We start from the raw sequence: 21,551 nt of genomic DNA, 5'->3' as shown, positions 1-21,551 counted from the left end.
TTAATAATTTCAGTTTTACCCCTTGTTATAGAGAGCTGAGGAAAAAAGAGAAGAGATCACATTCACTGCAGATGTCATCAGGGGGCTGGGTCTGTGACCCAACATATTTAGGTTTATTTGGCATTGCTGATTTAGAATATTAAAATAATGTCCATGTGTTATTCTTAGTTAAGGGAGCAGTTGAGCTATTTTGTATTTTTGATTACTTATGAGATAATGTTAAGTTCTAGTATTATTATTAGTTTGTCTTAGTTGAGTTTTGGTTTATGTTTCTTCTATGTCTCCTTTTTTATGAGTCCTGTTTTCTGTGTGAGTCTGTAGACTTCCCTGTGTTTAGGTCTTGCTTGCCCCTTGTGTTGTTCAGTGATGTCTTTGCCTCCCGTCATCTCCCCTGGGTGTCATGTAAACGGCCATCAAGAAGATGAAAAATGGAAAAGCAACTGGACCAGACGATATCCCAACCAAAGTCTGGAAGCTTCTCGGACGACTGGGAGCAGCCACCCTGACAGAATTGTTCAACAACATTATCAGCACAGGGGAAGGTCTGTACAACCAGCATCACCATGTAAGAACAAAGGGGATGTAGCCAAATGTTCACATTATCGTCCTATCCACCTACTATACACTGTAAGAAGTCATCTATAGAATTTACCCAATAAATCTGAGGTAACAATTTGCATTGACTTTTTTGGGGTAGATTTAGTTCAATATATTGTGTATAAAATAGCTTCAATAAAAAGCTATGAAATACTGGGTAAAATTGGGTAAAATTTACCCCATATTTATGTATACATTCAACAGCTACTTACTCATTGAAATTAGGTAAAATTATTAAAATTATTTCTTGTTCGCTAGTTGGTAATACCTGATAATTACTAATAAAATTTAATTATTATCAGTTGATAAACATTACCTATTCATATAAGGTAAAATGTACCCCCCAAAAAAGATATTCAAATGGTTCATCATCTCAATGTTTTTATTCCATAAAAACACAGAATAAAGTGCAACACAACAGTTAATGCAGACAACACTTTCAAAGGCCACTTAGTCCATTTTAAAAGCCAAAAGCACATACAAAAACTCTACAAGGTTGTTTCTTTGCATGTACGTTATCAAACATATGTATAGATAGAACAGAACACTAACACCAACATTCAATAGTTTGTGTGCTTCCTGTCAGAAGAAAAATTACAGCTCCATCAAGCTATGTCTAGACAAAAGATCCTCTGGGAACAAGAGGGGAAATGTGTGTGCATTGCATAAGCTTATTTTTGAGGCTGTGGACCTTTTTCAGTTCCAAAAACAGTTTTTTAAAAGTATTAAATGTGTTCTGCAGCTCCTTCGGATATTCGAGGTTGAGGGCATATATCAGTCCCATCAGCAGTACACATGCCTTTGTTCGGCTTCCACATCCCTCCATCACTTGGTTTCCCTCAATCACAATGGACACATCTGATGGATCCTCCTCAGCCATGATGTTGTGGATCACGATCACCTTCATCATATTGTCTGTGTAATCCTCACATTCCTTCGTGTTAAAAAGAAAGAAAGAAAAAGCATACACACATTTTATTTTATTTAAGATGCTTTTTCAATACATTTCAGTTGATCTAAAGAGGGTGTGGACAGAAGATGAATGGAGAAAGGGAGAACAGGGGATAGGAGAGGACAGGAGAGAAGAACATTAGGATCCCTTGAGTTAATAAGTAATCTGTTATCAATATGACATACCTGGCAGTCATGAAAAAGATCTTCTTGTCTTTCCCCGAGGTAGCTAATGAGGCAGCAGATAATGACATCCCTTTTCTTCTCAATGCTCTGTGTCTGTAGGGAGATACAATTTAGTGAAAAGACCAAGTCGAGTGATTTACTTACATTAAGATTGAATTAAAAACAAAAACGTGGCTGATGTCTATCTCCAGCTTTCAACAGGTGAGAGGCTGGGTACACCCTGGAAAGTCAATCACAAGGCAACATAGAGACAGACAGGATAAACAACCATGCACGCACACACTCAAACCTAAGGACAATTTAGAGAGACCAATTAACCTAACAGTAATGTTTTCTGACTGTGGGAGGAAGAATACCCATGGGGAACCCACACATGCACAGGGAGAACATGCAAACTCCATGCATAAAGACCCTGGGCCGGGATTCGAACCCAGGACCTTCTTGCTACCCACTGCAGCTCTCCATAATTACATATTTGTGAAAAAAGTCAAATAACATACGTCATTCAAAGTGTCCAGCAGAGGTCTCATCTTGGAACCAGCAGCTCCTCCTTTGGCACGCATAAGCTGCAAAAGACCTGGTGTGTACTCATCAAGTTTCAGCATGAATGTCTCCACCAAAGAAACTGTGTTGATGCGTCTGAACTCTTCGATGAGCTAATAAGTAAGGGGACAAAAAAAATGACATTTCAAATGACAGACCAGATCTCATAGTTATAACACGAATGATTTTTGGTGGGAAGGAAAAGTTATCACACATACATACCTGAGCCTCAGTGAATAATGCTGGCCACCTTTCTTTTAACTCACCCACAGAGGGGCAGAGGCTGACCACTTCAACTCTTCGGCTAGAGAACATTTTATTCATTTTATCTGCAATTATCTTTGTGTTGTTTTTCTTTGTTATTTCATAAATTAATTCCAGCCTCTCTTTCTCCAGTGTCTCTTGGGTTTCTCCAGTAGGATGCGGAGGGAGATAATTAACCTCTGCTTTTTTTGTCTTTTTTACATTCTTTGAAGGCACTGCATCAGCTGGATGCTTCCTTTTTAAGGCATTAATTTCAATTTCCGGGTAAGAAAATTTTCGAGATCTTAGCTTGGCACGGTAATTGTGCATCTTGTTTTTTATGCGCTGCTGCCAGCCATATAAGCCGGCAAATGATCCTGGCTCTTTAAGACACGGAAACTTTGAAACCAAGGCTTCAGCCACTGAGAGGATCTGCTGATTGGTTGGGTAAGCAGTGAACGAAAAAATTACTTTTGCAAGGTCTTGCATTATTGCTGATTTAACACTGGCATCCATGAAAGGTCTTCCAGTGTTGCAATATGAGTTGTTTGCCTCAGCGAGGGTTAGTTGTATGTCTCAGGAAAACTCTGGTACTTGAAATGGCACTGGCCATGCAGCAGGGCGACATGAATCAGGGAGAATGATGGTGTCACTGGAACTTGACGATGCGCAGTCGGACACCTGTGAGGGTGCATCATGATTGGCAGGGCAGATGTCCATTTCAGTAGTACTTGCAGGATGGGTGCTCACTGAAGTCGAAGAGTTCAATGTAGACGATGACCCTGATTCACATACTGGTTGTAAGTCAAGGGTGATTACTGGCTCTTTAAGGATCACTTTAACAGTGGCCTTGTCATACAAGTCAGCAGTTGAGATGACACTGAAAAACTGATTGTCAAAGTCTTTGTCTTGGTATAGCAGTCCAAATTCTCCCTGCAACTGGAAAATTTCAGTAATTATAGAAACAAGATCTTCCACTGTATTAGGAATTCCTGTTGGAAGTGTCAACTTTTGAATGCTGTGTTCTTCTAAAATGACTCTTAACTGGACTGCCATTGTTGTTTGGTTTGTGTTTCCTCAGCTGTAGAGACAGAGAAAGAAAAGAAATTGAAACAGGTTATTAATAGTTGATAAGCTTACATGCATATATTTTCTTCATTATCTTCTGCCAGAGAAATAAAAGCAGAGATTTAGTTCAGTAAAATTTTGAATAAATAATTTTTGATTGTCATTTTAAGAAGAGGGAGATAAGGGAAGAAGAATAGAGGAGAGTTAAGTATGCATCACATGTTTCCATTTTCTTTTTCAATGTTATATGTATTGTTCCTGTTAAATAAACATTACAATAAACAAATAAGAAAGGACGCATGCCCATATAGTTGTTGGTAAAATATATTTTTTTTCAATAATTTCAATAAGTGCACAAACATTTCATATAACAGAAATAATCAACCCATTACACTTACTCTGATGTGCAAATGAAGTGTTTAAGGGACACCATACAGCCATCTGCTGTATTGTATGCAGCCATGGGGTATGTTTATTTCAGTTCAGAATGTTTAAGGATTTCTGTCTCTCCTGTGGGCTCTACTTTGAAACACCTCAGGTGTTCACAGTACCAGCCTCTAAGCAACTTCAGAACAAAGACAGGAGTTCTGTGCACAATGATTATTTGATGGATTTCTGCAAAGTCAGGTCTGTTGAGCCAAACGACAGATCATGCCAATATTATAGTCTGTGCCTAAAATGGTTGCTTTATTTGTCATGTTCACAAAGTCTTCCCTGGGGAACTTCCTTGCAAAGGACTCCTTAATGCTGTCTTTTAGAACATCGACTGCCACTTGAGTCTTCTGGGACACTGACAGTGCTGGCCTTTGGTGGTTGTAATTGTGGGTATGATAAACAATCATCGATTGGTGTTTTCTTGCCATTGTCATGAGGATGTTTCTAAAACACCTGCCTCACAATCCTTTTAAAGAATCGATGTTTGGCTTCAAATCGCATAGTCCAGAAATGTACAAGTGGCCCGTAAACAGTTGTAAGCAAAGGATAGTGCTCGAGAAAGTGATGTTTTGGTCTCAGTTTCTCCTCTGGGAACACTTCTAAATATCTGTTCTGAGATCTTACTTTGCATGTATCCTATTGTGTGATCTGTGTGGAGAGGAGCCATGACAAGCTCAACAACATCTTTCAGGGTCATCAAAACCTCCCAAGCAGGCTCATCTTCAGGTACTTTGTCACCAATCATGAGTGGTATCATTCTCAACAAACACCAGTTTTCATGTGCATTACCTCCTACACTTTTTCATGCTGTGAAATTTGGGGCAATTGGTTGTGGACAGTTTGTTTTGTCACTCCATTTGTAAGGAAAGCAACGGATGGAATGGTTGAGCTGCTCAAGAGATATGTATTTCTTCCTGATTAACACATCAAGACAGAGTGATATTTCCACAGGTACAATCCCTTCAAGCAAATCATGCAAAGCATCTGGGGGATAACGTGATGTAGCATGAAAGTGACTGAGTCTGTCTGAGATTGGACACTGTCTTTTAACTCCACAGTGGTGAGCTTCTGCAGGATCAGACAGTGCTGCTTTGACATGGATGGCATAGTTGGACTTAGTCCGTAGAGGAAACAGTCCTTCTCCTACTTCCTGCTCCTGGATCTGTGACCTTTCGCCAATGCAAAAGCGACAGAAATGTGAAGCTGAAAAGCTTTCAACAAACCTGCCTATTGAGTGAGCGCCAAGATTGTCAGCGACTACAGCAAGTACAGTGCACTTTGCCCAGACTTGAAACAAAAATACCATTATCTTCAAAGGACTTCAAATCTTTGAGCAGTGGGTCCAAAACTTTTGCATAACCAAACTGGTTGACATCATTTGCCTTGCATAAAATGGTTAAGTAAATGGAAGTCAGTGTAGATCTCAATGTGGCAGGTATGTCTGCAAACACCCAATACACAGCTGTGACTTTATGCTTTTTGCGGGATGTTCCCAGAGGGTTGCATATCTCAAAGTCATCTATATAAAGGATGAGTGGGAGTTTAAGTTCGTCTTCACATAAAAAGCTGTTTTCTCTTAGTAAAGATCCATCATTAAATGATTTGTATTCCGAAGACACATCAGATGGCCTTTTGTTTTGTAATATTGTGTTTTGAATGTGTCTGTTGTCCACAAGTTGAGATAATAATGGGAGGATTGGTATATACTGAAATGTTTTATTATCTGTACTATAAAGTATGTACTCAACAGGTTCAGTCAATGAGAGATGCTCCTTTCTAAATTGCTCTCTCCTGAACTGACTGCTTAAAGGCCCTTCCACTCTTAAAGCAGCACAGACAGGGCTTAGCCGGCAAAGGTCTTTGACCAGTTCTGAAATCACTGAGTCTTCCAATGTACAGCCTCAAAGTGCTCAGAATTATTTCTTTAATGACGGGACCAGATGCAGATGCTGTAAGGAAATGAAGTTCCTCTACTAGTTCGTCAATGCATGAATTGGAGACATTGAAAATGCTCTCCATTTTCAGGAGGAGTAGCCCCACTTTCTTAGTAATAATTTTGTTTAAGTCCTCATCCTCCTCAAGGATTGAGCCACATTCATTGTCATTGTCAACAATGTCACATTCTTCGTCCGGGTTCTTTTGGTATTGATGAAGAACATTAGTCTTGAAATCTTCCAAGGAATGTGGGTTGTGTTTTCTACTCTTGTGGCTGTGGAATGTTGTATATTTGTTAACCTTATAATCACAATCCTCAAAAACACATGGCACAGTTTCAAACTTTTTTAGATGGCCACCAAGATGTTCAAAAAACTGCCTCTCACTGTCAAAAGAGCATGAATTACAGACAATGCACGTGAACGAAAGGATGTTGCCTGGCTGGGATGACTGTGAATGATGCCTTGACAAATGTGTCCTTAATGCACCCCATGTCTTGACAGTGCAAGGGCAATCTGCATGAAGGGAGGGTATGGAGTGGACTAGACCAAAATGCCCATGTATTAGCCTGATGTGTTTCAACAGGTCTGATATTTTTATGGTTGTGAAGTTGCACAACTTGCATTTCCAGTTCATTTTCCCATAACTCAGGGCTTTGGTTAAGATTAACCACATTTTTAAGGTCAATGTGATTCATTTCATTTAGAAACTTGCATACCTGTAAAGGATACACCGGGGGTGGGGACGTGGGTGGGTGCGTCAGCCCTAGAACTGGTAGCAGAGTCGTCTATCAGTGAGTCTCTGCTTGTAAAGGACACACGTGAGGACCTGAAAAAGAGGGCAAATAGTGAGTGTCCACATACACAGATTCTTCATGCAACAAAAATAAGAAAATACATTACACAAAAGAAATTTTCAGACATGTACCTGGTTACAAGTTATTTATCTAACCTCAAAATTTATCTGAGTCTCTTTAATGAAGGTAGAAATTAAACATAAGGTGAATATTCTTCTTCAGTTTTTCTTTGCTCCTCTTATCTGAGAAGTCTGTCTGTCTGTTATACTTAACATGGGTCTGTTATGCAGAAATAACAGATTGTGTACTTACCTCACTAAAATAAAGGCATTGCAATTGCATAGATTAATATTCATGCTTCATGGAATTAGCTTCATAGATCATATTCATAGATGTAATATGCTTCATAGAACATGCCGTATTTCTCCAAATTATAGCCCAGACATATAATATGCAAAATTAATTTGGACCCCAGGTGTTTAAAAGAACAAGGTTGCTATATGTGGCCCGCTGAATAATTGGGGAAGTATGATTATGAAAACAATTATTAAGCACTGACGTTCTAACACTACCCAATATAATATAAAATCAATTCAAAAATATTTTACTTGATCCCACAATTCCAAAAAAAAAAACTTAGGTGCAGCAACAGTGGGTATTTTCACACATACTACACTGAAAAAAAGGCACTGGCCATCTCTTGGATTTATGTAAGCATCTTGCATGTATTTAACACAATTGCCTCATGTTTTAAAGATAAATGTAACCATATAGTGTAAAAACTACATGATATGCTGAAAGGGTGTATTAAATTGTTCATATCATGTTCAGGTGAAGTAAGTCAATAAGATAGCAACATTAAATCTCGTGAAACCACGCGTGATTTCATCTCGCGGGCTTTGGATCGTGGTTCAAAAAAGGCATCCATCTCAGTCAAGTCGAGCAGCCAACTCTACTTTTTTGGTATGTCTTGATTTTTTGAATTAATATTTACCATATTTCAGCCAAATGTAGTTAAACGTCTAGAGTGTCGCCATGTAACATGCTAAAAAAGACCCGTTAGCTTATTTGCTGTTTTATCTGTTGTCAAAGAATTGGCGCTTTTTCATTTGAATTTGTCTTTGGCACAAGAGCCGTTATATCACATTAAACCTAATTATGAGGCAGTCATAACATAATTTGGTTCTCTGTGTGAATAGATTTGTCAACTGACTCTTCAGTTACATTGTGTATTTACTGCACCGTGGTGTTAGTGAGATTTTGGACATTGAACAGCTTTAGCTAATATCATTAGCGGCATTATGCTAGCTTACATCCCTACCCCTCCTGCCCTCACCTGCTGTCCTTTTGTTTTTGTTTTTTTTGCTTCACATTGACCTCTATTCTGCATTTCACCAGGAGTCAGCGGATGGATTGTGGGTTCAAGGTGTTATGGTAAGAAAGTATATTCTATTTTCGCTTAAGGTTTCTGTAACTTAATTATAATAGGTTTTGTATAATTATTAGGTGCATGCATACACAAATAGACCACCCTATTAATACATCTGAGAAATCCAAAATCTGCCATAGGTTTAACTTATACCTGTATGTATTGTCAGAAAGGTGATTACTGGACTCACATTAATGCACACTTGAACTAAAATGAGGTTGTAACTTGTGGGTTGTTGGGTTGCAAATCAGAAACAAACATCTTTGGATTTTTTTAATCCCATAAGATCTGGAAACACAGTTTTTATTCAACAAAACATTACTGATTAACCATGCACAGTGCCTGCTGTTATTTCAAAAATAATTTTATGTCATTTCAGATAAAATGCAGTATTCCAGTGCATCCCAACCATGCCTTTACAGTCAAGGTTTCTGACGGAGCTGAGTTTCTCTCTGACAGTCTGCTGAAAGTGTTTGCAAAGTGATCGGGGGAACAGGGCACAAAGCTAAAGGATGTAGCTGCCATGATGACAGTAAGAACTTTAAAATTCTTTAACTACAAAGTGTATATGTATAGCATTAGGTCAGTAAAAGAATTTTATGCTGCATCCATTGAAACAGTCAACTATTACCTGTGAGTACTGATTCCACTGAAAGGATGCCATAATTTTCATCATGCATTTACTGGCCCACTGAGAAAAAAATGTCTTTTTTTAAAAATATATGTTCTGGAAACTATATATCCATAAAGTTGATGTCAAACAGGAACTTTTGATGTTGCTTTGTAGATGCTGGTGTTGCATGTTGACTGGTTTAAAAAGTCAAGAGTTTTTGTCTGGGATCATTTTCTTCTGTGCTATTGAAAAGTTCACAAATCTCTGTTTTCTTTGTTATAATACTTTAGGATGACATTAATGCTCAAAGGGAGTCCCTCATCAAAGTACTCCGCATCTGTGTGAAAGACAATTGCAACATCTTGGTGCAGGAGTTCATGGTGAGTGTTTTATGAGTAGATTGTGGCTTTGCAACATTTAAAAATGCATTTAGTTATCCACTTGATCCTCATTGGACTGGTTAGGACCAGTAGTCCTCTTTAATAATTTGAAGTTCACATGAGGCCTGGTAGTGAACTCGGCCGCCGGCCCTTGAGGCCCCACCCCCACCCCTGTATTAGGGCTCACATCAGTGTGAAAAAACTTTAAATTTGTCATTCTAGTGAACAAAGGAAAATCCCACCAATATTTACATTAGCTTTTGTTTGAAAAAAAAAAAGACCAACTGACCAACAGCTAACCAAATTGTGGGGCTGAAAGTCTAAATTCTAACATCTTCTGAGTGACATAACCTGGATTTCTGATGGGCCGTTGTCTTTCTAACAAAAACTAATGTAAAGCATTTGAAATTATTATCTTTTTCACTCTCTCTTAGAAACTCTGTTAGACAATGAATGGCAGCATGGCAGGCCACTCTTTGGCTATAGCTATTTACTATGTTGCTTTCATTGGTTTAAATTACTCTAACATTAGAACTGGTAGATTCAAAAGAGAGTTTAAAAAGGAGTCTTAAAAAAATGTTTTGTGTTTAACCAGGACTTGACTGAGGCCACTGCACAGATTGAGAAAACCACAATGAACATCTGTCTCCAGAGGATGCGCCAGGCAATGACTTTTCTGATGTTGGCATCATCATCAAGGGTATAGTAGTTCTTCAAGATCTGGATAACGTGACCTTTACAGTAGCCATGCCTTTTGGACCTTTTTTATTCCTTCAATATGAGTTACCCATCACAGCTCTGCTACACTTTTGAGGTGATTCAAAGGGTGGTAATGGAGTTGGATGCAACTCAGCTCTCAAGAAAAGCTCACAACTAAGACAAAACTGCTCCTGCAAGGAAAGCTCACTGTTATGCATGCAAGGTGATCAGCTCTAGGTGAGAGGACATTTAAATCTCACACTTGTTCTGCTGCATTTTTGGAACAGATCGCAGGGTTCATTTTTATATACTCTGCAACTGCCATGAGGATGAGCCGTTTTTTTTGTTGTTGTTTGTTTTTCCTTTTGCTCTGTACAAGTTCTCTGTTTGTCTGTTTGGCAGCATTTTTAAATTTCTCTTTGTATTTTTTCTTTCTTTTACTAGTGAAGAGATGTAGCGTGAACAGTTATACAGTCTAAATATCCCATATGGGTTGTATGAAATGGTATTTTCAGTTTCATTCAGTTGAAGTAAAGAACGTTGAATATTTCTAAGTGTGCTGTTTTGAACCAAGATGTCACAGTATGATCAGTGCTGTAATTTTTGACAGTCACTGTATCAATGTTATTTTTCAGTCTCTTGAATAAAGTTTTTGACCTGCAAGTGCTAATTTCTTTAGTCATTGGGGTAAAATGGGTAATGTTAATAGGAAGGTGTTTGCCAATTCAGTAACCTAATTTAATGTTAATGGAAACTAACATTATCTCATATTGTTTAGTTATAATTGTTGTTTAACTGAATCTTGACGTCAGAGGCCTTAAATAGAATGTTTTGTATTGTCCTGTAACATTTTTAAAAGAAACTGTCTAATTTCTTTGCTGTGATTGATTCCAGAGAACACGGAAGAACTGACATTATTTAACTGTTGATTTATATAGATTCAGTGGAGGAGTAATGTCAGTTTAATTCTTTACCTACTGTCAATGCAGTGAAATTAGACATTTTGTTTTGAAAGGTTACTGGTGGATGCCAGCAACCATCTTGGAAGAGAACAATACAATCTGTTATAAGGCCTCCATTTGAAAATTGTGTATTTGAAACTAGAATATAATAGCAAAATGTAATTTGAAGATAACATGTAGTATTTAAGTGACCAAGTAGTATTGGGTAAAAGTTATTGAATGGTGTTGGGATAAAGTGAAAAAATTGTGAAGGATTAAAATATTCCAAGAGCTCAAATTACTTCATCAAAACATGTTTAAGTCACATTTTATCAACACAATTGCGCAGGTTTATTGAACATGAATAAATTGTGTTAATTTAACTCAATTGTTTAAGTTGCTGCCAAAGCAAAACATCTGTGTGCAACAAATGTCCACCATTGAATTAAGTAAATCCAACAACATATTTTTTTCAGTGTAGTGGGATACAGTAGTGCTTTGTTTTATTTTTTAACATCTGCCATTTCAATATTTTAGAAAAAGCTAGCATTGACTAGTTTTTAAACTTAAAACAAGCAGTCAGACAGTCATGCACAGGCCTGGACTGGGACAACATTTCAGGCTGGGAGCTTTACCCCCCTGCTTTTATTTTGGTGTGACACCCTGGGGAACTTCAGCTACTTTCTGTCAGAGACCGTTGGCAACACTGATGGTCTCATGAGACGCCCTCCCTCTCTCAGACACACTTGTCCCGCCCCGTGAGCGAGTATCTTAATCATCAGTAAGTAGGAGAGACTTTCTATCCAATCAGAGGTGAGGAAGGCGGGACCTGCCCCTACTTACTGATGAGTAAGATACTGTTTAACCACACATCAATAAATACAATTAATTCAAACTCTCAGAGCAGTCTTTGTTTTTTACTGATCGTTTCACGTTGGCTTTATTTGTTTTGCTGCTGAAAAATCTCCCTATAGCTCATGAGTTCATGATGCTGCTCTGTCCCAGTGTTTCCCCGCAGTGCGAACAGCTGAGCGGATTATGAAGCAGATACGGGAGCAAAGCTGTATCTGCATGACAGAACAAGCGACTACTGCCGCGCACATTTTTAAATACAAGCAAGCATGCTTCAGAGCTTTTTCAGGAAGTTCTGGTGCTGTTAAAACAAAGCAGCACCAGAGAGTCCTTTCAGTGAGCTCTCCAGGATGATGAGCTACAGTGAAGATCAATGGGGAGATGCAGACGGATACAACAGCTGTTTTTTAAGAGTTTTAAAACACGACTGTTGGGAATAATCTGCCCAGTGTTCATAGAATCTCAAAGACATACAGGATTTAAGTTTGTTTACCGGTTTTATGTGTTGACCCAGTGTTACGCCCCAGTCTAGGGGTACAGGAACGCAACATAAGTTTGAAAAGATTGCCCTGCCCTGGGGTCCGTTCTTCGTACCTCGCTAAGTAAGTTAGCTGGATTTGATTGTTGACGATTCCGCGTGATCTTGGATCGTTCGGTTCTCCGAAGCTCATCCGGGACTTGCTGTCATAGCAACAGATCCGTAAGCGTAAACCTGCTTGGGAGCAGGCTTACTTTATGTAAACAGGCAGTGGCGGTCCTAGCCTGTTTGGCGCCCTGGGCAAACACTCCCTCTGGCGCCCCCCCCCCCCCCCCCCCACACACACACAAAACATATTAAGGGTTGTACATTAACATAAAGCTGTTGTACACTGTCGGATTATAATATTATTTTATGCCATGTTAGACCCCTAATTAAAGATTGTGAATTATTATGTTAGTTTTAGTTTGCATTATGCTCCTGAATTAGAAGAAGGTGATAACGATTACATTTGGTAAACTGATTTGCATTAGACTGTTGATTTATTGTGAATGAATGATATTGTTTTATGATGCATTATACTGCTGAGTTATAAGAAATACTGTTCACAGAAAGTCATCGCCTTATTTGTCTGGTTAGAAGAGAACAGAGCATACTGCCCCATCTCACCAGGAGCAGATAAACAGGGAGCCAAGGTCGTAGCTTAGGCGCTGTGTGAGAAAGAATGTGAATGTTTAGGCTTTTATGATTAGGTGGGGGCCACTAGAGGCTATAAGAGTTTGATCAAGGCTCCACCATTTTGAGATCTGATGCTGTCTGCTGTATGGTGTCCATCTCCCACGCGTGTGTTCATTAAATCATCGTTTGACTTGACCCGGCCGGACCAGTGTGGTTATTTTTGGTTTTCCTCTTGTATCTGTTAGGTTTTGTATTGTTGATTGTCATTTATGCTTAGAAATATCTACTTATATATGCTTAGAGGTGTATAATCAATTGTGTAGTGATAGGATGTGTGATCTTTAGCAGGCTGCAAAGGCTTGGTGTGCATTCAGAGTGTTCTAGAATCCACACCTACATCCTGGGAGCATGGGAAGAGGTCGTACCTTGTTTTATTGTTTTATGGTAGGATAAACGTGGCTATATCTGTTTTAGTCTAAGTGCCTTTTGTTTAGATAGACTGCTGGACTTTCCAGACCAGTAGGTTTAGGGAAGTCATTTATGGGGTCATACTCTGACCCCACACACACACACACACCACACACACACACACACACACACACACACACACACACACACACACACACACACAGTATTCTTTGTTCACATGTATACCTATGTAAGATGTTATATATTAATGACCCTATGCATATTCATGTAACCACAATAAAAGGAGTGCTATGGGGAACCTGGCTGAGAGTCTGACGGAGGTCAAGTGGTGGAACGACACTTGGCTCCAGGCAGGTCTCCCTCATGCATGAGTAACATGAAGAACTTTGCCTACTTTGTGTCTTGCTTTGCTGTGTAATTATATTGTCTTCAACGTTCCAGCGAATAGGTTCAAGCTACAAACCTATCAGTATCCATCCCCAATATTTGAATCCGTAACAGCACACACACATATGAAGAGAGAGAGAGTATGCATAGTATGCAAACAGCTACCAAACAGCCATCATAATTCGTCATACAATGAGAACAGGACAAATCAACAATTGACAATGACTAATTAATATTAAAATCTGTAACATAATGTATTGTTTGGAGTTTAGTCTGTTACTGTTACTATTTTTACCATTTCTTCTTGGAGCAGCTGTAATCCACATTATTTCCTTAGGGATTAATAAAGTATTCTGATTCTGATTGTTTCAGGATGACCTGCCTTTATCCAATCACACATCTGCTTACCTGTATCTTTTGCTCGTTTCTCCTCCTCTTCTTTTCTCTTTTATATAAATTGAGGACCTGATGGCTCTGAACATTTCTTGTCCATCTTCCATTGGTTTGAATTTTGCACTCCAGTATGAACACAAATCCACCAACCCGAGGATCACCACAACATAACCTAATAGACCTACACCTTAGTTCACAGATTCACTTTGTCTAGGGTGCATTTCTGAGATTTCACACAACCCAGGATTCAAATCATGAATACATGATGGACTTGGATTTACAACATTATAAATGAAATGTGCTCTATTTGGAAGCAGCAGGCCCCCCTCCCCTTTCGACGGGTTATGTGTGAGACTTTAAATCATCAAACTGTAAATTTTAAATTGTTATTGATCCCTTTACCCCGAGTCCTAAAGTGTATATTTATTTTCTTACTCTTCTTATATTCATTGTTTGTTTACTTCCACTGCTGTAACTGGAGCCTCATCGTCTCGTCTCTCTATATACTGGACTGTATGTAGCGGAGATGACAATAAAGTTTACTTTGACTTCAGCAGCGAGCAGGTGCACCGAGGGCTCTGGCGCTCACTTTTCGTGTATAGAATTTCGAAAAAACATCGGTGCAAATTATAAGTCTGTATCATGATGTCTGGTGTTTTTGTGTTTGTTTTTATTTTGTTTTATTTTGCGAGTTGGTTATTAGATGCTGCTGTCAGAGAATTCCCTGCTGCCCTGCCCTCTCCTCCCTGCGCCGCAAGCAGCAGGCGCACCTCGCAAACGGAGGGCGCCCTTACTCCCAGCAAATGGGCGATAGAGAACCGATCGGTGCCTGTACCATTCCCAATATGCGCTGGCTGACGTCGGGGCAGCATGAGTACGAGCATATATTTTTTTGGTGATGCCGGTGATGCCGCCCCCACCACGATGCCGCCCCGGGCAACCGCCCGTGTCGCCCGTATCTAAAACCGCTACTGTAAACAGGATTAGATCGCGGCCACTCAGGTATGTCCGCTTCATTTATAAGAAAGCAACAGCGATATTTTTCCACTGTTTTTCCATAAATAAATATTATCAATTTAACTAAAGATAATGCAGTATTTGATTATTTTATTGATTTCATACAGGTACATACAGGTCATTTCCTAAAAAAAGGGAAATGTACTATTAATCATTCTATTTCATGTATTTGATTATTTCAGATGTAATTCATATTTTAGAGTAGTAATAGTAAATTACTTCGTGTAATCAAGATGAGAGACCACGGCTATAAAAGCGAAGGTGGATTTGGGAAGTCTGTCGCAGCCATGTCCTGTCCGTTTGTACGCGAGCAACCCATTGCGGAAGGTGCAAGATTGATAAGGAGAGTTTTCAGAATTCAGCGTATATTGCGGGATAGACAGGATCCTTTAGCTCAGCGCGACAGTGTGCTCATAGAGAGATATCGAGTTTCCCGTGAAAATACATATATATATATATATATATATATATATATATATATATATATATATATATATATATATATATATATATATATATATATCCCAACTTACTGTGCATGCTTCAGTCACCCCTTGCATGGGAACAGGTAAAAGTGATGGAGTGTTATGTAAAACTAAACACAAAAAACCCCACAATGTCAATAAATGTCAAAGTACAAAAAGCATTTTAATTAAGGCAACAACCAAATATTTTACATTGTACAAATAGAATTATGAGCTCATTTACCAGTTATGAAGGTGCTGCTGCTACTGCACCCCGGCTGCTGGTCTAAGGAAGAGCTGCCCCCAGGGATGCCCTCAACAATGGGTCTGGTGGCATTCAACCCTAGGGCCAGCTCCTCTGCCGGGGTGTGACGAGGGGGTGCAGGACCACCACCTGTCTTTTTTTGCTCTGCCCTTTTCTTGGTTGCTGTTATAAACAAACAAACAGATTATTTCAGGGTTTCTTTTCAAGAGACTAAAAGCAATATAAGTGATAAATATTACCAGTCTGTAGAATATTCTTATATTTCACTTTTACTTGTTCCCATGTTCTAGTGGGTCCTGTTGTGGCTCTAATGTGAAAGAGGATATAATGAAATATAATATAATGTGATATAATATAATATAATGTAATATAATATAATAAATTACTTACGAGTTTAATTTGTCAGCAACTTTCTGCCAGCCCTCTCTCCTTGCTTTTGCAGCCTTTGCAGTGTTCCCTTGCGTTTTAATTAAACTCTGAAACTCCTGAAATCCCTCAATCAAGAGTTCTTGTTCTGCTGCCGAAAAATACTGAGCGTGCTCCTTCGACATTTTCGCCGACCAATCAAAGGGTTGCCGATCAATGTTTCTACTATCGATGCGTAGCCCCTTTTAAGCCACCCAGTGATCTCACATTACTTCATCCAGCTGTACTAATCGTCAACAACAGGTGTGTTCGGAGAACCGGAATAGCGAGCTCAAAGTTGGCGAGATGATTTGATCTTGGATGTGTCATTTGATCTTGGATGTAGTAAGCGAGGTACGAAGAACGGACCCCAGGTCCCCAAAACCGTACACAGAGGGAAAACCAATTTCTTAGTGAACGGTGGTTTATTTTTCTACACTGCAAAATGAAGCTCGGGGGTGAACAAAGGCCAAAATAACAAACAAAACCAGCTAAGTCAGGAGGAGGTGCTATCTAAAACCCTATGTGAAATCAAAAACCAAACGAAAGACAAGCGCTACACCTAACTCCCTAACTGAGATAAACAGGAGAAAACAGTGCAAGGGAAAACAATAAGGCAGCTCACCCCTTCTGTTCCAGTGCTATTTACAATGTGCTATTGTCAAGAGATTTATTCTAAAGACACTTCTTCAGCTAAGAATCTAAAGGTAGAAACACACAGACACTGCAGTTTTTACTTGCAAGGGCATGATCACAGAACGCTCACACCAGAGTGGGTGCCCTGTGATGTGCGCTCTGTTCCTGCACTTGCCTTTATTTATATACAAAAGTAATACAACAGTGAATACGTCTATTCATTAACAGAGGAATGTTAGTATGTAGGGAGTGAAGATAAAAGTGGTTCAGGTGTATGTGTGTGTGTGTGTGTTATTCTGAAGGACGTGGCCCCTCTTCTTAAAGATAAGAGCATCCAGCTCCCCTCTTCCTGGCAGGAGTGAAATGATAACAGCTTGCTCAGCTATTATCACTGTGAGAAAGAATTTATAAAGCAAGTCTTGATTCCAACAACAGTCTAAGTCATAAAAGGGTCATCATGCAGTATTCTATAATATGCAAACTTATATCACTAAAAGATTATACTGACTACTAAGTACAATTTTATATTGACAGCTATTTACAATGAAAACTAATGTACACACTATATACAGAACTCAGAAAGTCGCAAAAGTCACAGGCACAAATGTCACAGGTTTTGGAGGCCAGGGTCAGGTCTGCTGCTGCTGTCAGTGGCTGCCCCGGGACAACTGCTGGTGAGGGATTTTGAATGAGACCACATGACCAGGGGACCAGTCAGCAGCCGTCAGCTCATCCACTCAGGGACCTGCAAAGACTTAAAGACACAGACAAAGAAACATCCACCAAAACAGATTATGGCCAGGGCCATAACACCCAGAAGCAGAGCCACCACAATTTAAGGATTGCCTCATTTCTCAAAAAAAAAAAAAAAAAATCGTCTGACGTCCATTTTCTTTTCCATCAAGGCAAGAAAGTAGTTTGCAAAGACCGTGATTGTAATTATTGGGGGTATCCAAATTCATGTGCTGCATCCTCTCGGGGACGCATTTGTAGACCGATTACGTCACAGCGACGCGCCGAAAGCTGCCCAAATTCATAGGCTCCTCCGAATGCAGCCGACCAATTCCCTCCTTTTCCCCGAATTTGAAGGATGGGTCGGGTGTGTCCTTCGTGGCCCACCATATCCCAAGCTGTGTCCCAAAACGTCGGCTGCATCCCCCGGAGGCTGCATTTGAAGGCCGATTACGTCACAGCCAGGCGCCGAAGGCTGTCCCAATTCGTCAACTCCTTCAAATGCGTCCGACCAATGCGTCCTTCATTTCCCCGAATTTGAAGGATGGGTAGGGTGTGTCCTTCGTGGCCCACCATATCCCAGAATTCATAGCGCGGCCCAGCCAAACTCCAGTTTCCGGCAATGGCGGCCGCTACTAAGTTTTAAAATTACTCTTATTATTCTTTCTGGGTCACATAATAAACTTTTACCATATTTTCAGGTGACAATGTGGGTGTGTAAACCTCAAATATCTGCTCGGTTTATCAAAATATCGCATATTTGCAAAAATACTTCGATATGTTTTCGGAGACGTCTGTTACCCAACAGCTCGATAGCTAGCCAAGAGCTCGAGGGTCAATAGAGCCGCGGAGAACGGCCCACATAGCCCGCGAAGGCCGGGTCCTCAGGAGGATTCAGCCCATGAATTTGGACACGACCTCAGTGTTCCGATTACCAGTCCGGGACTGGTCATGCATGCTGACTGATAAAAAGCACACCACGAACACATTTCATTGCAACTTACCGGCAGTTGTCTAGACGGTTAACAGACAGCAACAGATTCAAAGTTTCATTTCAAGTAATGGTGCATTACACAGACCTAAGCAATACAAGTAAAGTGTAATAGCTCATCACGTCAAAAATTACCATTTGCATGTGCTATTATATATTATTCACCCTATGTAAATAGCTTACCTTCACTTCTGTGGTTCGATCGGTTCGACGGAAGCCGAAGAAAAGACCCAGAATTTTCTTGCTGTCCTGCTCAGTCAAAAAGCGCGGTCTGGCGCATGCGCAATTAGGAACATAAGACTCACAGTTTGGGGGTATATTTTACTGCATTTTTTAATGTAATGTTGTTATTCTTAGGAAAAGGGTATAATTAACCCATTACTTTATAATTCCTTGGCTGACTGCAATAATAGAGTAAATTTTATATGATTTGCATAGATTATATATACCTCTCTCCAAAATAGCTTTTATCAGTGTATGTTACACGATGAAAATATTCGAAAGAGTCATTGATGCACGTCTTTGGAAAATCGTCAACGTCACTCCCAGTCAGTGCGGCTTTGTAAAGGGATGCAGAACAACTGACCTCAACTGAGCAGGTCCTAAACACCATGGAGATGCGCATGCTCTGATGGAGCTTGGGAATTACGAGATGGGACCATGGTACGAATGAGGACATACGGAAGTGAGTAGGTGTAGCCCCAAACAAGGAAAAGATGCTCGAGTCCTGCCTGAAGTGGTATGGACACATGAATTGAAGTGATGAGAACTCTGTAGCAAAAACGGCTATGAAGATCGACCCAGGAGGATGCTGGCCTCGAGGCAGACCGAAGAAACAGTGGATGGACAAAATGAAGGAGGACATTAAGACCGTCAATGCATCACCTGAGGATGCCTTGGACTGAACCAAATGGAGAAACCTTTGCTGAAGAGCGGACTCTGCACCAGCGGGAACAACGCCAGGATGAGAGAGAGATATATACTATCAGTCATCAACTTCATCAGTTTCATATTCTTCTAAAAGCAGTTTTCGAAACATCTTTAACTGACTTATGCTTGAAAATTGCTGTAGGTCCACAGGAAAACAGTTCCACAGTTTTACCCCACGAATGATAATACAAAAGGTTTTAACCCTTTTCCGTGCATCTGGACTTCTTTAAGTTGCTTGAAGACGTTTCACCTCTCGTCCGAGAAGCTTCTTCAGTTCTAGGGTCAAATGGTGGAGAGTCCCCGATTTATGCCCTTAACGATCCTCTGCCTAATCACATGAGCCAAGAGGTGAAAACGGGTGTAGTTCACAATCAGCCAAGGTTTCGGGTGAGCTCATTGTGAAACCTAGCCCTACCCTATCATGTGATTTCCTGAGGTCAAATGGCCCTGGATGTGAGTGGGCATTAAGGTGTCTGGGAAGAGATATCAGAACTGGATCATAGATGGCAAACAGTTGGTGTTGTAAGGCACCGCCTCTGTTCAAAGATTGTGAAGGATTGGAATCCTTCACTGCTCACATTAACGCAGTGAATATAAACATGAAGTTGACCAGGGAAGTCACAAAGGATAACTGTTTGCCATTCCTGGACTGTGCCGTGCGCAATGAAGGCAATGGAAACCCCAACACTGAAGTTTAATGGAAGCCCACACACACGGGCCAGTACCTCCTGTTTGACTCCCACAACCCTCTGGAACCTAATCAGGACCCTACAACACCGGGCAGAAAATGTTCCCTCTAAGCCTGGAGGGAAAAAGAGGGAACACACACATGTAAAGGAAGCCCTTAAACCATGTGGTTATCCTAATTGGGCTCCCATCAAGTCAGCAAAGATGCACAGAAAAGAAGATCAGACACCAGTTAGGGAGGATAAGAAAGACAAACACAACAACATTGTCATCCCATATGTAACCGGTTTATCAGAAAAACTCAGGAGAGTCTTCTCCTAGCACAAAATCCCAGTATACTTCAGACCAGCCACTCAGTCACAAACTGGTTCATCCCAAAGACAAAACTAAACACAAACTTAACAACGTAGTATATGCTGTACAGTGCAGTGAAGAATGCTCAGACCTCTAAATTGGAGAGACCAAACAGCCACTTCATAAACATATGGCACAACATAGAAGAGCCACCTCCACGGGACAAAACCCGGCGGTCCATCTGCATCTAAAGGATAAAGGACACTCTTTCAGAATGCCAAAGTTCAAATTTTGAATAGAGATGACAGATGGTTTGAAATAGGAGTGAAAGAAGCCACCTATGTCCTGAACGACCATCTTTGAACAGATGCGGTGGCTTTCGACACCAACTGTCTTCCATTTATAATCCAGTTCTGAGATCCCTTCCCAGACACCTTAACGCCCACTCACATCCTGGGCCATTTGACCTCAGGAAATCACATGATAGGGTGGGGCTAGGTTTCACAATGATTTCATCCGAAACCCTGGCTGATTGTGACCCACACCTATTTTCACACCTTGGCTGATGTGATTAATTAGAGGAACATTAGGGGTTCCATTGACCCTCTTGGGGGGCTTAAATCTGGAACTCTCCACCATTCGACCCTAGAACTGAAAAAGCTTCTCGAATGAAAGGTGAAACGTCTTCAAGCAACTTAAAGAAGTCCAGACGCTTTTCTTTCCAAGCTCCTTAGACTACGATGGCCTGGATGACTGAGAAACCTTTAAAGAGATACATAAACTATACTTTATCTTTTTATCAGTAATAAACAACTAACCAAACAAAACCATTGGTTCACTTCCCCTGTGGCGTTTGTGTCAGATTTGTTTCCCCAGATGTTTCCACTTCCCTCATTCCCCTTCTGTGTATTTAAGTCCTCTGTCTTCCTCTTGTCATGGTACTGGGTCATGTAACCCAGTATGTGGGTTGTTAATGTGTCATTTTGTATTCATTTGTGTTCTAGTTTCAGTTTAGCTCATCCAGGCAATTTCTAGGTTGCTATTAGTCCTTTGTTTCTTAATTTATTTGCGTCATCTTCCCCTGTTTTAAAGTTCCC

At 40.2% G+C, this 21,551-nt stretch overlaps 1 protein-coding gene, 1 long non-coding RNA gene and 1 pseudogene across 4 annotated transcripts; 2 read left to right on the top strand and 1 right to left on the bottom strand.

Moving 5' to 3' along the window:
* Positions 1-942: 942 nt before the first annotated feature.
* On the bottom strand, positions 943-3,602 carry LOC146502574 (uncharacterized). Its single transcript, XM_085134221.1, has 4 exons — positions 2,500-3,602; positions 2,235-2,390; positions 1,735-1,827; positions 943-1,531 (listed from the first exon to the last, which is right to left on the bottom strand). The coding sequence occupies exons 1-4, from the start codon at positions 3,034-3,036 to the stop codon at positions 1,214-1,216; spliced, it is 1,104 nt and encodes a 367-aa protein (XP_084990347.1). The 5' UTR covers positions 3,037-3,602; the 3' UTR covers positions 943-1,213.
* Positions 3,603-4,879: 1,277 nt separating this feature from the next.
* Positions 4,880-21,020, top strand: LOC146502572 (uncharacterized; annotated as a pseudogene). Its single transcript, XR_014869410.1, has 2 exons — positions 4,880-6,244; positions 18,612-21,020. The product of XR_014869410.1 is annotated as an uncharacterized LOC146502572 (transcript).
* On the top strand, positions 7,424-10,123 carry LOC146502573 (uncharacterized). 2 transcript variants are annotated; one of them, XR_014869619.1, is made up of 4 exons: positions 7,424-7,464; positions 7,586-8,715; positions 9,087-9,176; positions 9,772-10,123. It is a non-coding gene; the product is annotated as an uncharacterized LOC146502573 (long non-coding RNA). The 2 variants fall into 2 exon arrangements; XR_014869618.1 differs by lacking the exon at positions 7,424-7,464 and having other exon boundaries at positions 7,471-8,715.
* Positions 21,021-21,551: the final 531 nt, after the last annotated feature.

This window comes from Neolamprologus multifasciatus, chromosome 15, assembly GCF_963576455.1.
Source record: "Neolamprologus multifasciatus chromosome 15, fNeoMul1.2, whole genome shotgun sequence".
Classification (NCBI taxonomy): Eukaryota; Metazoa; Chordata; class Actinopteri; order Cichliformes; family Cichlidae; genus Neolamprologus; species Neolamprologus multifasciatus.
Note: the sequence above shows the minus strand (reverse complement) of the source record. Positions and strands in the feature narration are given on the sequence as shown.